Below are 16,372 nucleotides of genomic sequence, written 5' to 3' on the forward strand. Positions count from 1 at the left end.
AAAGAGAAAAGCCCTAATTTCTGTTGCTTGTATGCATGAAGCTGGATCCAGTCGGCACATATTCTTACAAGCTTTCTCATTTGCCACACCAGCTTTTTTTAAATGTCATTAAGAATATAAGTGTAATAAACGAAATAATGAAAAATAGTACCAGATAACTGCACAAGTATTACTAACAAGCTGTTTTCAGGCTCTGTTCTATTATTAAAGTGGCTGAAAAGCTAGGTGCATGCAATGCTGCCCATCACTGTTTTTCTGTTTAAAAAAAAAAAAAAAAGACGAATACGATACTTAGATTTACTCCCTCAAGGTTAGGAAGGGGGCAGTTTTAAAAGGTTACTGAGAATTTATGTCTATGCTTAGCTCCAGGCGGAACCCAGGGCGAGAAGCTGAGGGTGGCCGAGGGATCCGGCGGAGGAGCCGCCCCCCCCTCAAGGCTCGCTGCGGGGCTGCTGCCCCGCTCCCGCCCCGGGCAGACCCGCCGAGGCCCGGGAGGCAGCAGGAGGCCCCCGCCCCGCCGTGGCACAGCCCACGCGAGTCCTGAGGAGAAGGTGAGGGGCTTTGCCCCGAGGGGAAAAGGCGCTCCCTCGTGGAGGGGAGAAGAGCGGGGCCTCTCTTTGCCCCCTCAGCGAAAGGGGAAGGAGGGCAGAGCAAGGCGGCGGGCCAGCCCGCGGCTTGCTGCGGGAGGGAAGCGGGGAAGGGAAAGCTCCGAGGCAGGGTGCGGGGAGGCGGAGGGCAGCGCTGCCCCCGCAGGGCCCTCAGCACGCCGCAGGGGTGGGGGCAGAAGCAGGCGGCAGCAGAGAGGCTGAGGGAAGGGGCGCTCCCCCCCTCAGCGCCGGGACTGGGGGCAGAGCCGGGCCGGCCGGCCGCCCCTCACCTGGTAGATGTCGGCCCAGCTGGCGGCCTGGTCGAACCGGTGGAACTCCTTCTCGATCTCCATGGTGGGGACGCCGCGCCAGGCCTGGCCGCCCCCCCAGCGCCTCTCACCGCCCGCCGCTCCGGCAGCTCCGGCTCCAGCCGCTCCCGAGGCCGCCCGCTCTGCCTGTCACCCCTCCCTTCTCCCCGCCGGAACTACGCAGCCCGCCCCGGCGACGCGACGTCCGGGGCGGCCCGCGGGGGCCTGCGGGGCGGCGGGAGGAGGGGGCGCTCGGGTGCCGCGCGGCGCCAACGGTCGGTTAACGGTCGCTGCGGGCGCGAGCGCCCTGTGGTGGGGCTGTGAGGGGCCCGCCCGCCTCCGGCAGGGGAGGCAGCGCCTTCCTCCCCTACCCGGAGTGCTGCCGTCCCCTCGGCCCCCTGAGGCCACAGCCCGGCAGAGAGTTGGGGCTGGGGCGGGCTGGGGTGCCTCCTCCCCCTCAGAGCCCGCGCCGCCAGCCCGGCCGTCCCGCCCCGGGGCCGCACTGACAGGTAGGGCGGCCTCGTCAGGGCTGAGGGGCCGCAGGTTGGAGGTGGCAGCGGGGGGTCCCGGCTTGTGCTCGGCAACGGGGTCTGGCTGGGGAAAGAGCAGACGGAGCCATTGGGTATAGCCTTTCGGGCTCCAGGCCGGCGTCTTCTGGTCTCTGAGCCGTGAGGGAGTGCCTGAAGCATGTTTTCAAGTACTTCGTCTATAGTGAGAGGGTCAAAAACTTTTAAAAATTCTCATGTGTCTGTCATGGTGGTCTGGCAGCAGTGACCCAATCTGGCAGTGCAGGGTGCTTGGATGTATGAGCATGTGCTCACTTCAGAGATGGGCAGGACAACTGTGTTCTCTCTGGCTGTAGTCAGAAGATGGAGAGTTTATTTTTCTCTCATACACAGTCTGTGGAATGAAATGTATTTCTGTCGGTTGTCCCATACCCTTAGATTTAAAGGAAAGTGTGGTGTGACAAGCTCTAAATGGAGTTGGATCATCTGTCCTCGGCTCTTGGATTAATACTCTGAAATGGCCGTTGCTATCAAGGTGTTATAGTCCTATCCCAGGAGGTAAACATTTGTCATCTCTCCCGCCCTTCCCATAAGGCAATGCCAAATGAAGTTCTAGCGTACATATTATATTAGAGAGCCAACGTCTTTCTTCCTGAGCTTCAAGAGCAGACGTTCCAAACATATGGACGTAGTTATCCCATGTATAAACTAGAGCATGCTTTGTTTCCAAAGTAAGGAATTTTACTCCTCATATCAGCCAACTTCTGTTTGTTAGATTACGGTTCCTCAGGCTTTTAGAGCATACACTGCTTCTGAAGGCTGGTGCAGGCTTGGTGCACCTGGTGTCTCTGCAGCATGAACGCTGACCCAAAATAAGGTTGTGAGAGTGGGTTTGTAGGATCAACATTTTTCATGAGTGAACTTGATTATAAATACCCCAAGCCTAGCATGGGTTGAAGGCAGCAGGAGTGGTAGAGTTCTCAACAGGCAAGATATATCAATGTCATGGAAGACCGAAGTTTTTTATAGCTTAGTGGCAGCCCTTGCACCACTTAGCTGTTCCTGCGAGACGAAGCTTTTCCATTGCTTTTCCTAATCATTGTACTGTGCAGTTTTTGGAAGAGGCTCCGTTTCAGTGTTCAGCTCTGGAATGCCACCCTGTTTGAGACTCACTTATTAGGCTACTTAAGTGCAAATGGATGCTCTCTGAGAAGAGAGGACTAGTCGGAGATGTGAGCTGAGGGACCCAGAATTTTGGGGGAGGGTTAGTAGTAACACTTACAGTAAACACAAGCTGTGGAAAGCATCTTAATACGATAAACAACCTAGGTAAACAATGAAACATTATTCTCTGGTTAGCTGCTGTGTATCACATAGAGGCATTAGCACATGGTATTAAGATTTTTTGCCTTTCTTACTGCAGGGGCTTTCTCTTGACCTGATTTTTGGAACTAAGCGGATGCAGTATTAGTCCCATGAATGAAAGGGTTTCCACCTATTGAGAGCTGCTTCCATATTTCTAAAAGCAATGGATGGGGAACTGCATCTTCTCTCCCAATCTGGCTGCTCTGAGCTGGTATCCTTATTTTGAGTCCAGTGGTGAATTTTTAACCTACTGGACATGGGGACATAAATACAAGTTTAACAGCTCTGCTGCTTTCCCCATTCCCTGTTATTTCAGGGCCATGAATTATGAACATATATGGGGAATCTTGCTGTGTGTCAGTGATTCCATACTGTCGTGGTTTAACCCCAGCCGGCAGCTAGATCCACACAGCCGCTCACATACTCCTCTCATTTCGGGTGGGGGAGAGAATCAGAAAAGTAAAAGGGAGGAAAAAGCCACACATGCAAGCAAAGCAAAGCAAAGCAAAGCAAAGCAAGACAAGGAATTCATTCACAACTTCCCATTGGCAGACAGGTGTTCAGCCATCAGGAAAGCAGGGCTCCATCACACGTAACAGTGTGTTAGAGGAGGAGAAAAGGCCTTGACTACCTAAAAACACCAGGCACTATCCAAAGTATTGCTCATCCCAAAAATCAAAACATAGCACCATACCAGCTGCCAGTAAAGAAGCTAATTCTGTTCCAGCTGAAACGACAACACATACAGAGAGATGAGTCTTTATAATGTCACCAAAGAGCAGTCCCTATGGATGGTCATTTTTCATGCAGGCATAAACCTGATCCTACCTAGAAGAGGTCAAAGCTTGTGATGCTACAGCTAAACGCAACTGAATTACTGCAATGCACGAGCATTTTATAAAGGAAGATAGCATGCACTCTTTTATGCTTATGTCAACTGAATGGGCACAATAAATAAAATCAGTACAAGTTCTTCAGTCAATGATTCATCAGCAATATATTCTGCTAAGTATGTACTGTTGTCACAGAAATAATTGCCTTGAATGACAAAAAACTCATATATTGCCCTGAACAAATTGCTATTCAGCTGAAGGTTTCAGAGTAACCAAGAAAAGAAGAGATTATAAAAATTGCCAGTATATCTTACATTTCTTCATAAGTCTCTGTATATGACAGTTGAAATATGTGAGGCCAGTAACATTTAAAATGTGTCAGTCTGGTTCAATGAATGATTTTATTAAATAACTGGAAATTTTGGAGTGGATAGAGTACATTATAAATATTTGCTTTTATCTGTATATGCATATATAAAAGAAGTAAACAATTTACAGCAACAGTACATATTGTTACTCCTATTTCAGAAAAGCACAGCTGATTGCTGTATAAGCTATTGAATTCTTTTGGCTTTGTTTTTCCATACAATTTCAGCAATAGTACATGCAATGACATACATAGCTAAAAAACTGAGATCCTTATAATGTGCAGTTAGATACTACTTTATGTCAAATAATAAGCTTCATCTCTTTGGCATCTTGTGGTGCTACAGCAATGTAAAGGGCACATAGGCCATCAAGTGCATTCTGAAGGTAAGAATTCTGGAATTCCTCTCGCAGAGCAGGGGAGAGCCCCCCACCTTTTTCTTTGAAGCAGTTGTAGGGGTGTGTAGGAATTTTTATTTGTCCCCTAATATACACTAGACTCTAGCTACCCACAAAACAATGTGAAACAACCTGGCCTTGTGTTTAAAAATGAACATTAGCAGAACAATGAAACTAACTCTATTATTTTTAATTCATTTGAAACCCATAAAATGACTTATTCGGTCTAATCATGTTAAAGTATTTAATTTGCTTTTCTGCTGACAATATTCAGCATTTTGAGATGACCTAGTTTAAAAGAGCCAATGTCATAAATCTCTATTAAAGTGTCTGCAAATATGATTCATGTTGTTCCTTCAATGTTTGATTTTTTAATGCAACTTGATAGTTACATTAAGCCAGTTCTAGCAGGCTGCATCTCCAGTGTACAGTTGGGAAGCTTGTAATTTACATTCAACACACTTAATGCTATTGCACTGTACATATTTGTATCTCTATTTAGCAGAAATATAATTTTGTGTGATACAGAGTCTAGACTTGGATCCTCTAGTATGTCCTTTTGGTGTTATGTTTTAGCCATTCCTTGTTCTGGTTTTCTCTTTTGTTGTAGTTAGGTATAGTTACTGTGGAAAGTTCAGTTCTGTCTTGATTTTCCTCTCACTAATATTACATCATCACACGAGGCTCTAACAGTTCAGATGTTATACTTGGGTGCTTTGAAGTACATGTAAGTTCATGAGCAAAATCCAGTGTGATTGGACATTGTCATATGGTGTAAATAGACTGTTATGTTTCTGATTTTGTTCTGATGTTAGCATCAGTTTCATTGTGATAAAATTATTCTTGATTTATATTACTGTATACAAGATCACGATCAAGCCCGGTATATTCTAACTTGGTATGAATTCTGTGGTAAAAATGTACATTAGCTTGTAATTTTTTAATACTAAGGTTATGTACATAAATTAATACTCAGGCTTATCTAACTAAAGCTCCCTGAAAAGGTAAGCAGTTCAGAACAGAACTTAAAAAAGATAGCATGCTTAGTGGAGACTCAGGATGAGAGACTACAATAGAAAATAGCAGAAATAGCAAGCTATTAAATATTTTAGTTCATATATTTCTGAGAGGCTTCGGCGTCTAAGTCAAGGGTTCAGGAAAGTATGTATCTCCAAATTCACAGATCTGAGCCGCCTTCAAAAGCCAGATGCACAAACCAGATTGCTTTTTTTATAGAAAGAGAAAAAATGTAATGAGCTGTGAGTTAAGGACAAAATTACTATAGCCCAAGTCTTAGGCAACTCATCAGAAAGGACAGTCAGATTCTGGTCCTGTTGATGGTGCATGTCTGTACAAAACAGTTTCATATATGTAAGGGAGGCTGGAAGATCTCCACACCAGACTCAGTGACCTCATGGTTAGGGCACTGCTGAGATGTAAAGGATGTGTTTCCCTCAGGCAGAGGCAAGAGTTGAACACAGATCTGCCACATCCCAGTGCAGTAAGAGATCTAACCGCTAAGGTATTAGTTGGAAGGTGATTCCCATCCACAGCTTCTTTCTTTATTTTCAGAATGTGGTTGTCTGGTGCTTTGAGTATGTCTTCAGGACCAGGTTTCTCAAGGAATGTAGATGTAGAGAACCTATTTGTGAGCTGGGGCCTTAGACTAAAGAGAAATGCTGATTTATGCAATTGTGTCAAAACTTAGGGGATTTTGTGCATGCTGAGAGTTCAGGTAGAGAATTTTAGACTCAAAGTTTTGGTGACCTAAGGGACCTTGTAATTTAGGAAAGGATTGATATTGTACTGGGCACTGCACAGGGACACTGTAATAGGATGCTGGTGTCAGAAACCATTCGCAATTTATTAGAGAAGATGAAATGAAATGACTTGGCTATTGTGACGTGGACAGTGGTAGAATCAGAGTGTTGAGCTTCAGTCTGGCTTGTAACCCTGAATATTCTCTATCCTTCTCAAATCAAAGGGATCATTTCCTTGTATCTGGCTTTCCTGATGCCTGTCTCACTATGCCAAGATAAAAGAACAAACTCCCTCCCCCTCTGCTCTGCCCTGGTGAGGCCACATCTGGGGTACTGCGTCCAATTCTGGGCTCCCCAGTTCAAGAAAGACAAGGAACTACTGGAGAAAGTCCAGCAGAGGACTATGAAGATGATGAAGGGACTGGAGCAAAACAAAGACTTCATGGAAGAAGAGCACAGCTATGGAGAATAATGGTGTGTGGGTTCACACGCATCAGATGCCCAATCCTACACAGAGACTCAGCATCTTCATGGGTGGCTGGGAAAGGGGGCCAGCATGGAAGTGCCCTGGTTTGCTAGACCCTTTGTTGCCTAATCAGCTAGAGAACAGTTGCAGCCATCAGGGCTTGGTTTCACTTTAGTTGGTGTGTAGAGGTGGCCTCATGGGGAGCTTTACAGGAACTGGGCAGTTTTACAGGATGGTTGGGACCAACCCGACATAGGAATTCCGCTGGGTCAGGAACAAAAGAAGCTGCAGAGTGGAAAATGAGGATGAGTAATAGTGATGAAAAGGAGATGCAAATAGAAAAAAGTATATTTGTGATCGCACATTAAAGATCAAAACTGGGTTTAAAAGCAACGCCGATTTCCCGAGAAGCGAGAGTCACGTTCTCCCAGTGCGGGCCAGGGAAATGACGTCATGCTTGAGTTAATGTTTTGGATGGCGCCATCTCCCGGGAAGTGCTTTCCCTGCCACGGCTCGCACCTGGGTTTTCAGAGCTGGGGAAGGTCACTGTGTTTATACCATGTATGCCACATATTTGTGCTAAACTGGTCATCAAAGGTGTCGGTACATTGTAACTGTGGGTCAGCCCCATCTTGAGTTTCAGAGGGGTGACTTCAACGTGCCAGAACATGATTCACACATTGACATGGAGCTCAGTAGCTGCTTACCTCAACCTGACTCATTACATGAGACTGACCTCTTCTCAAACCTCAGTAACCAGCTGGGCCCCAAAATGATCTCTAAGAGGCTATTGAGAAGATTACCTGTAGAAACGAGAAATGTATGCACCATTAAAAGCCACCGCTTGGTGTCGCTCTTTTCCGTAGTTAATACTTTATGAAGTTAAGGAAATATTGAAATTGTTTACTCAGTGTCTCCTTTTGGAAGCATTACTGTAGACAATTGGGTGGGAGCAGAGCTGCTCATGTAATGAAAAAAAATGTCTTCCTCTTTGAAATTAACTGTTTTCTGTAATGATATCAATATTTTGTATTACTCATTGCAGTGCCTCTGATTCTCCAAGGACAAGGCTGAAATTTATTATCTGAGTAGATGTGGCATCTGAATTGTAGGCAGATGTACTTGCGTAAGGCTGCAGCACTGCTGCATGTCTTAACTACTCATTTATCTACTCCAAAACAAGTACTGGACTTGCGATCTTCTGTTTGGAAAGTGTGACCATCACTTTTCATTTTATGAAAAGTATAAAATTTAGCACAAAATTATTGTTGCAGTAATGCTATAGGGTCTCATGCATAGACTGTGCCTTTCTAAATTGGGCTCTGCATGAAAGCAGGATGAAAAGACCATCCTTGACCCATTTAATCAAGTAATAATTAAAGTTCTGTTTTATTTTCCTTCAGTATAGACTCTTAAATCTGCTACTGTATTTTTGAAAACTTTGCTGTAAGTATCAATGGGGGGTTACTAAGAATTGGATCGTTTAACTTTTTACACTGTTCCTTTCCAATCCTCATTGTGAAGATGCACTTTTACACTGGCAAAATATTTCAGTCTAAATTGCTTCTGCAGGGAAAATTGATTCTTGCATACCTTGGCTTGTTTTGAAAGATTTTCTTTCAGTGATTTCTGAGCTATTTCCTTCTTGATAGGAAGCAGTACAAATTAAAATAATTTTATAATACAATCTAGTGATGATTGGGATAGAACAGAATAGGTAATAGAAATGTCTGGACTGGAATTTTTATGAGAACATCTATTTTCATGACATTTCTGGTCCTGATTTGCAATGTAAAGAGGGTAAATTAATCTCTGGATTTATAATTTCAGTTGAAGCCAAAGGGGGCAATACCTGTTTACCCTAATGCTCAATTGGACTTGACAGACTGTGCTTTTGGATGCCCAGTAGAATTGGAGGTCTTAAATATATTCCAGTCAAGAATATGGGCTGAAAAGGGCCATGAGGATCATAGAGACCTGTGCCCTACAAATGTGTGCAACAATATAATAGATATTTGGTGCTCAAATTGCACTCTCCACACAGATCCAGAGCAGCAAAATATTTCCTAACAGCCTATATGAAATTTACGATCTACCTTACAAAATACTAAAAGTTGCAAAATCTGCAAAGCATTGCAGGAAAAAAACAGAAGAGATTAAAAGCATTAGTAGTGACTTAAATCCTTATAATAATGGAGGATTACCTAACTGAAAACGTTCTGTGATCTCAGGACACAATCCTCCTTGCACTTCAGAGAGGTTGGAATAATTCCAACCCATGTAACTTGAGGCATGTTGCTTTTCCATCTCAATATACTCCAATTCAGAGTTTTTAGTTGCTAAATTGTCCATTAGAACCTGGCGCTTGAAAGGAAAATGAGAATCCAAAAGAAAGGGATGGATCTTGTTACTTATTTCATTTTATTTAAAAGGAAGGTACTTGTCCGAAGTCAAACATACATTTCATATCCTTGCTTCATTCTCCATAGTTCAAAGCAACTTGATGAAGAAAGTTGCAAATACACACAATCTGTTAGATGGAGTGGCAAGATGTGTGACTTTTCACGGCATAGTTGCTATGTTAGCTGTCAGGCTTACTGTTAGCTATCAGGAAACGCAAGTCCTCCTCTGGGACTGGATAACCAGAGCGTTGTTAGCAGGACTGGGATATCAAAAACTCTGCTTATTGCCTCTGTTAAAAGAGAGTAAGAGTAACTTTTTTTTGGTAAAGTACATCAGTTTACACTAAACTAGCCTTAAGAAATAATCTGTTAGAATTCTGTGTGAAAGGGAAAGAAGGGGCATCTACCTGTTATCTGTACACTGAAGTTTCAGCCATGAGTGATGGTGTGACAGAACATGCCTGTGGGGGAAGTGTACAATGTATGTGCGTGCATGTGCACCTTTTGCTGCTTCTGATATTTTTCAGGCTTCATGGGTTTTGCAGAATGTGTTTGAGGTTAATGTCATGCTGTGACAGAAGCAGCTAGAGGTAGAAATTTGTACGGAAGTCATAGCTGCTAGGGACCATCATATCCATTGGATGGCACTGTAGTCCTTACCGCTCATAGTAACCACAGGCTGGATAATTTTACTCCTCATAAGAATTTTAGATCAAGCAGCGGCTAATAGGGAAATAGTTACTGGAAAGATTTTTTTATGGCTAACATGATGTTAATAAAATAAAATTACACTTGCAGAGCTGGCTTTAGCTTTGCAGCACTAGATTTTAGAAAGTCTATGTTGAAATCTTGCCAGGTTGCTTAGTTTTCTAAATAAAGATTTCAAAATGCAGTTGATTCTGTCGTATGGGACTCAGGTGCTGTGGACTCTCTACTGTCATGAAAAGTATTAGGGGTATGTTTTGTGATTACAGGGTATTTTACCCCAAGGCTTTCACTCACTGTTTTATGCTATAAGTGATGTTTTATATTAATGAGAGAATGTTTTCCACAACCCTTTCTTTAAATAACCCTTTTTCCTTACAGCAGATGTGGCATATCTGAGTTTGGAACTGCCTTCACCTATGCATCCTAGGGCTACGGAATGGGTGAGTGCTTAAGTTTGCAGACCTGTAGTCTTGCAAGCATAAATATTTTTCACCGCAAGTTGAAGACATGAGTATTCAAGGGAATATCTGCAGTTCATTCAAAGTTGTGGCTGCTATTTTTACATATGCAAGGAAGCATTAGCTTAAATTCAGCAAACCATTAGGTTAATATTGAGACAGTTATGTCCTTGGTGTCACTGTGACCATAGCATGGCATTCACTGCAAGCAAGCCAGTTGCAAATTTACCTAAGTTTCACATAGGGTTTTGCAGTCTGTTCTGAGTTCCTTGCTGCCAGTACACTTAGTTTGAAGCTAAGTGAATTATATACATGAACTGCTGACTAGACTTGAGGCTGTGTATCCAAAGGCAAAGTGTTTGGCAGCAATACTGACCTAGCCTCACCTCCTTTGCCACCTGCTGTTGGTTTCTGTGGTATACCACCCCTTCAATTGTGCCAGCCCAACTATTTATGCAGCTGCACTTGGAAATGGAGCTGAGAACAATCTACTTAGAAAAAAAAAAATACTGGGTTTTCTTCTGGGTTACTTTTAAGCAAGATCAGGTCTCCAGCATAGTGAACCACATGGCTACATAAACAATTTTTCTAGAACAACAGAATACATTGGTGATGGGGCAGGAAGATTACAGAAGGCAAATATCCATACCATAGCCAGTATTGCCACTGAAGACTTCATCTTGAGACACACACAACTAAATTTATGATTTCAGTGATTCACAGTAAACTGTGTTTTAAATTAAGATAAGGTCATATTTTAAATTATTCTGTTTGGAGCTACTTCCATATGACATCTCCTGGTGGAGCACAGGCTCAGTATGGGTCCTGACAAGCACAGATAAACAGTTCTGAGCATGGCTCAATGTTGAGCTTAATATTTATGACCAAAAAAACCCCAGCATAAGTAAGATCACTGTAGTGACAGAAATTGTCTTATGTGGAAGTAGTGCCCTGAAATTCTTTTTGTCTAGGAGTAGAATAAGAGCCTTCTAGTTTCAGTTAAGTCTGTAAGTGGAAAAAATAGTGATAGGAAAACAAGACTATGTCCATTTTAAGCAATATTTCATTGAAACAAGCATGACTATTTTCATGCTGTCCTCTAAAGACCAGTTATTTCTGGAGGCGTATCTTATTTCTTTTGTAGTGTGTGAGTTTTATAAGGAAGAGGAGCTGAGATCAACTCCTTTTCGCTTGTTCCAAAAAGGCTCAATAAAACTGCTTGAGAAACTACCACCACATTTGGGATGCCATAAGTAGATTTACACATTGTATTTCCCTAGCACTGTATATAAACAAGTATCTTTCAGTTGAAGCATTTTTTCCAAGTCAGATATAGCAAAAATTTAAAATCTGGCCTAGTTTGATAAGCAGACAAGCCAGAAAAATACTGCTGCAGGGAAAGAAACCTCAGTGCACGTTTGGCCTTGGTGATTACCTGCCAGGAGAAAAGGGACCTATGAAACTTTCTTCTAATGTATTATCTGAATCTTATCTGCTCAAACACTTCAGAGTTCAGGAAGAGCAGCCAAAGTCAATTTTTGCTTAGAGTATTTAAAACCAAAAATAAACAGAAGGGAGAAGTTGTGCGTGTGCAGGAGGAGGTGTTGGGGTGGAGAATGGACAGGGTGGTGGGATTGGGGAGGGAATGTTTTAACTTACATTGACTCTTCTGAAATCCTCTTGGAAGTATACACTGTTTTCTCAAATGACAATGAAATTGCACAATACATAATTGTGGTGGTGGAGAGCTGTAGGCGTGTATCCGGGGGCCAGGATTCTATCTGACCTCAACAGGTAGATGAAACAATAGTTAGTATAAATGAGAGAACAGCTTTGTCACTACTGTATGCTAGTTATCTGATTCTACAAAGCCTGAAAAATGCCTTCTGAAATGTATAAAACAGAAACTGAATTTTCAGGTCTTTGTCTGTTAATATTTTAAATTACTAGACAAAAAAAAAAAAAAAGAAAGAAGGGAAAAAACAATATGTGTTGGAGCAGGGAGTGAAAGCATTCAGCTGAACCTGAATAGACCTAAATGGATGAAGATTTTCTAACGTTCTCAGACATTCTCTTCCAGTGCTTCTGTATCTTCATTATTAGATATTATCTCCCAGTGACAAACCTACATCTTTATTTCTAGTTCTGCTTGTAGCTCTATTCTTGAAGAAGAGATCTTCAAATGAGGTTTTTTCCAATGCTAAAATGAGTGGAAGGATTAGCCTGTGTATCTTGAAGGATTATATATTTTTATATGCCAGTAATAAGTGATATTCCAAAATTATTTTCATATGCTGTTTTTGAATTTTAACCATTTGGAGTGGATACTTTGGGCATTCAAATGCATATGTAAGGTGTCCTTGAGACTGGTTTGCAAACACATTAGGGAGCTGAATGTTACTGTATTACCTGTCGTGCACATATGGACATTAGTAAGTACCTGCTGTAGATGTGGAATGTCAGCACAGTTGTGCCAGCTGCGTATGTAGTCAGAATAATGAAGGAACAGTTTTATATGCATTTTGAACTTACATTTGTGTGTTTAGCTTGTTTAAATATCAGTTACTTTCACTGTCTGTGGCATCAGGCAGTGAGCATACCACATATGAATAATTTTTAAGTGCTCTTGCTAAAGGATTAAATCACAAGCTCTTCCTATTTATAAAGAAAGCCCTCTCAGCAAGGATGAATCTCTCTTTTGTAAATGATAAAATAGTTGGAAATTTAACCAAACCAATTTATTCTGGTTCCTATGAAAAATATTGTCTGTGAAAACATGAAAGCACTTACAAAATGTCAACATTTCACTCCTATCTGTATGTAGATCAATATGAACAGGTCACAGTAACCTCTCAGAGAACAGGTCTGCATGACAACCAAATCTAATATGTATCCAAGGTTCTTAAAAAACCCACAAACTACCTTTTTCCATGGAGTATCTCTTCTCCACAGGATAATCTATATCAGATAGGTCTGAATGATCTTGTAATAAGATGGCTTCTTTTAACTTTGCATCATAACAGAAGTAAAATTTTCATCAATATATTTAACCTAGAAGTATATATTCTGCATTGCTTGTTGTTTCGCTTTCCTTCTTTGTCAAATGACTATTTTACTATAATACTTTTAAACATTTTTAACAATCACAAGTGTAGGAAAAGTTCTCAAATAGGCTGTGTAATTATCACCACTGTATGCAGTAAGATGTGCACATCTCTAGCTTGGGATGGTGCTTTCAAAAGCTATTAACTAAGAAGTTTAAAACACGTCTGGACCAGGGGTTGATATGAATGGTAGAGATGCCAGGCTGACCCAGGAACATGGTGTAACACACTTCTGCGGCTGTGTTATTACTTCTGCAGATGTATTATTTGGCAGCTCTAAATAATGTAACTTAGGTGTAGCAAAACTCCAGTAAGCCCTGCCTTCCTGCCCCATTGCTGATTGCATCACGTCTCTGCCATGATTCAGCAATACCCTTTCTGGTTGTGGTGCTAGTGCTCTGTCACAACTGTGTAGTCTTAGAAGTGTATGTACCTTTTGTGCGACATAAACACACCACAAAGTTATTTGGAAATTAAAGATTCAGGCTCCTAAATATTAACACTTTTGAAAATCACTGAATAACTATGTAGAATGACTTTGCAGATCTTGTGTAGTGTGCTGCACATCTGAATCCAGCTGGAAACTAAAAGGTAAAACAAGTAAAAAGACCTTAAAATAATGTCTAGTCTTGATGTCTTGGAAAGAATCCTTGTTATCTAGATGCATAGTCCAGTAATATTAATCAGATTCCACGTACCCTGTGATTTGTGTTTAGCACCCTTGTAGTTTAATCAGGAGTCAAAAAAAGGTTGATGTGCTGAAGAGAGATTTAATTTTTAAATCTGAAATTAAATAGGAAAATCAGAAGAAATATAAATATTTGGGATCTAAATTTAACTCCTACTCTTTGTCATGTTAATTGAAAACTTAAATAGGAGAAGTCAAATATGAAGTGTATTGCAAAGACTTGGGTTTTCTGGTTTTAAGTTGTTTCCTTCCAAAAGCTTTTCATCTGCTACTAATTTCAATTTCATGTGCCAGGTTCAGCAAAATATTTGACTGTATGGTATATACTCAGACTTAATACTGTGTCTAGCAGGTTTGCAAAAGTAGTCAAAATTCTGAAAATTAATTTGTCTATTTAAAATATGGACTACATACCCTAATTTTTTCCTCATCTACCATGTTCTTCTATTACATATTAAGATACTGTACAGTACTGTTAAACATCACAGCTAAATATAGTACTCAATAAATAAGAAACAAGATGGAAAGATTTATCTGTTCTTCCTCCACCCAAAGGATCAAACAGTTAAAATTATAATCAGATTCCTCTGAGTCTGATCTTTTACGGATGATGAACGCTAGCTCAGTAAAACCCAGAAGTACACAGAACAAAAATCTGGCACAAATATAAGTCTGAATGGTTGTAAACAGTTCTTGTAAGTATTTCTTATCCAACAAACCTCAAATTCCTGAATGTTTGATAATGAATATTTCTCACAGCTCTCTGTAGCATCTCTTTTTAGTTTAGGTGCTGTAAAGGCACAAAGTACATCACAGTTAAGATATCGCCACATCAGCCAGAGCAGTCAAGAATTACCATGTCTCATGAATTGTCTGCTGACCTGTAGTCACTGACCATGAAGTCATTTTTAGCCTGTGCCAATTCTGTAGTAAAACGTGTTAGATTAAGTCACTGTGAAGGTTAAAGGTAGGGCTTAGTATTAAATTTTGGAGGCCTAGGGTCTAGTCTTTTTTAGTTATCTTGATTGCATTCTTGTAGATGGGAGTAGAACTTAAATAGGAAATTAAATGGCAGGACCCTGTAAGGAGGCTGAAAAAGACAGCGCATAGTGGCGGTCCACATACACTTCTGAATTACTTACAGTTACTTAAAGGAAGGGAGGGAGTAGTCATTTGCGTGCAGCTAAAAGGTTTATTTTAATTGTATTATTTGCAGGACTCTAATAACTGAGACAGGAACTCCACAGGAGCACGGGTTATTATCCCTTTGAAATTTGAAATGCATGTTAAATAATACAGGATTAACCAAAACTATGATATTTTTAAAGCCTTAAACTTTCTGGTATGTGTATACAGACATCACTTTTGCTACCTGCCATCTGGAAATCTCTGGTATCATTACAGAGCTACGAATGTCTGGTTTACATTTTGTGGGGTTTGTATATAGTATAATATGTTTTGCAAGATGTTTGCTGGATCAATTCCAATTCTTTCTCCAAAGCTTTACGCATAGGGAGATTGCTGGGAAAACTGATGTTGATCCTCTCGCTAACAGGGACAGAGATGCAAACTCTCACCTCTGTAGCAGATATCTCATGGGCTGCCTTCTAATGCTTAATATAGAAAGCAGTTGTCACTGAGGCCTGTCCTGTGCTGAGTTATAATCAATAAATCATATGTTGTTCGTTATTCATGTTAGATCTTATTTAAAAGCTGGTATGCACTATTTGCTGTTTTTTCTTGTTGAATATTCCATACTAACAGCTGTAATGTTGTGATTTACAACAATAATGTTCACATCTGACAGGATAGGAAAAAATAGGGGTTAATTGTGTCTTTCTCACTGGGTTTTTACACTTATATAACTGCATCAACTCCAGTAGTGTTACTCCTGATTTAAATATGTAATATGGTAAATATGGGCTATTAAAGAATAACAGCAAGAAAAGAAAAATTCAATTTTCCCAAAGGAAGGGAATGAAAGGGTAAAGAATGAAACAATGCTTAATTAGGTCCACTGAATATGTACTTTGCTACAGAACTTTGAGCTCATTTGGATTGCATTAAGCAAGCTACCCACAGGAAGAACCAAATGCCACTGTTGGGTGTTAGCTAGCCTCTTATTCTTCAGACCCAAAAATAAAATCATCCTTTGTCACTTATAGATCATGAGCATTTGATTGACATAACACCTATGTCCAGTTCTTTATGTGCAAATAATTAGTTTATTGACAAGTTGAAAGTCAGATGATGTTATTATGTATAAATTATGTTTTGATCAATGTATAGAATTTCATTGATACAGGTTTAAATTTGGTGAAGATTTGGCTGTCAGTTTTGTTATATATGTATATATATAAAATCTTGCAAATATATTTATTTCTTCCAGCTTAAAAGAAAATTGATGAATATCAAGAGCAAC

General features: G+C 40.9%; 2 protein-coding genes across 2 annotated transcripts in view; one reads left to right on the forward strand and one right to left on the reverse strand.

Moving 5' to 3' along the window:
• The window catches only part of PTPN1 (protein tyrosine phosphatase non-receptor type 1), a 42,306-nt gene extending 41,231 nt beyond the window's left edge, over nt 1-1,075 (reverse strand). Inside the window, exon 1 of the mRNA XM_074157155.1 lies at nt 878-1,075. Coding sequence (XP_074013256.1) covers nt 878-940 — 63 coding nt within the window. The 5' untranslated portion in view covers nt 941-1,075. The remainder of the gene's footprint in view (nt 1-877) is intronic.
• The window catches only part of LOC141471169 (uncharacterized), a 148,227-nt gene continuing 132,793 nt past the window's right edge, over nt 939-16,372 (forward strand). The window contains exons 1-2 of the mRNA XM_074157588.1: nt 939-1,404; nt 10,079-10,140. Coding sequence (XP_074013689.1) covers nt 939-1,404; nt 10,079-10,140 — 528 coding nt within the window. The remainder of the gene's footprint in view (nt 1,405-10,078; nt 10,141-16,372) is intronic.

This window comes from Numenius arquata, chromosome 12 (genome assembly GCF_964106895.1).
Source record: "Numenius arquata chromosome 12, bNumArq3.hap1.1, whole genome shotgun sequence".
In the NCBI taxonomy this organism is placed as follows: domain Eukaryota; kingdom Metazoa; phylum Chordata; class Aves; order Charadriiformes; family Scolopacidae; genus Numenius; species Numenius arquata.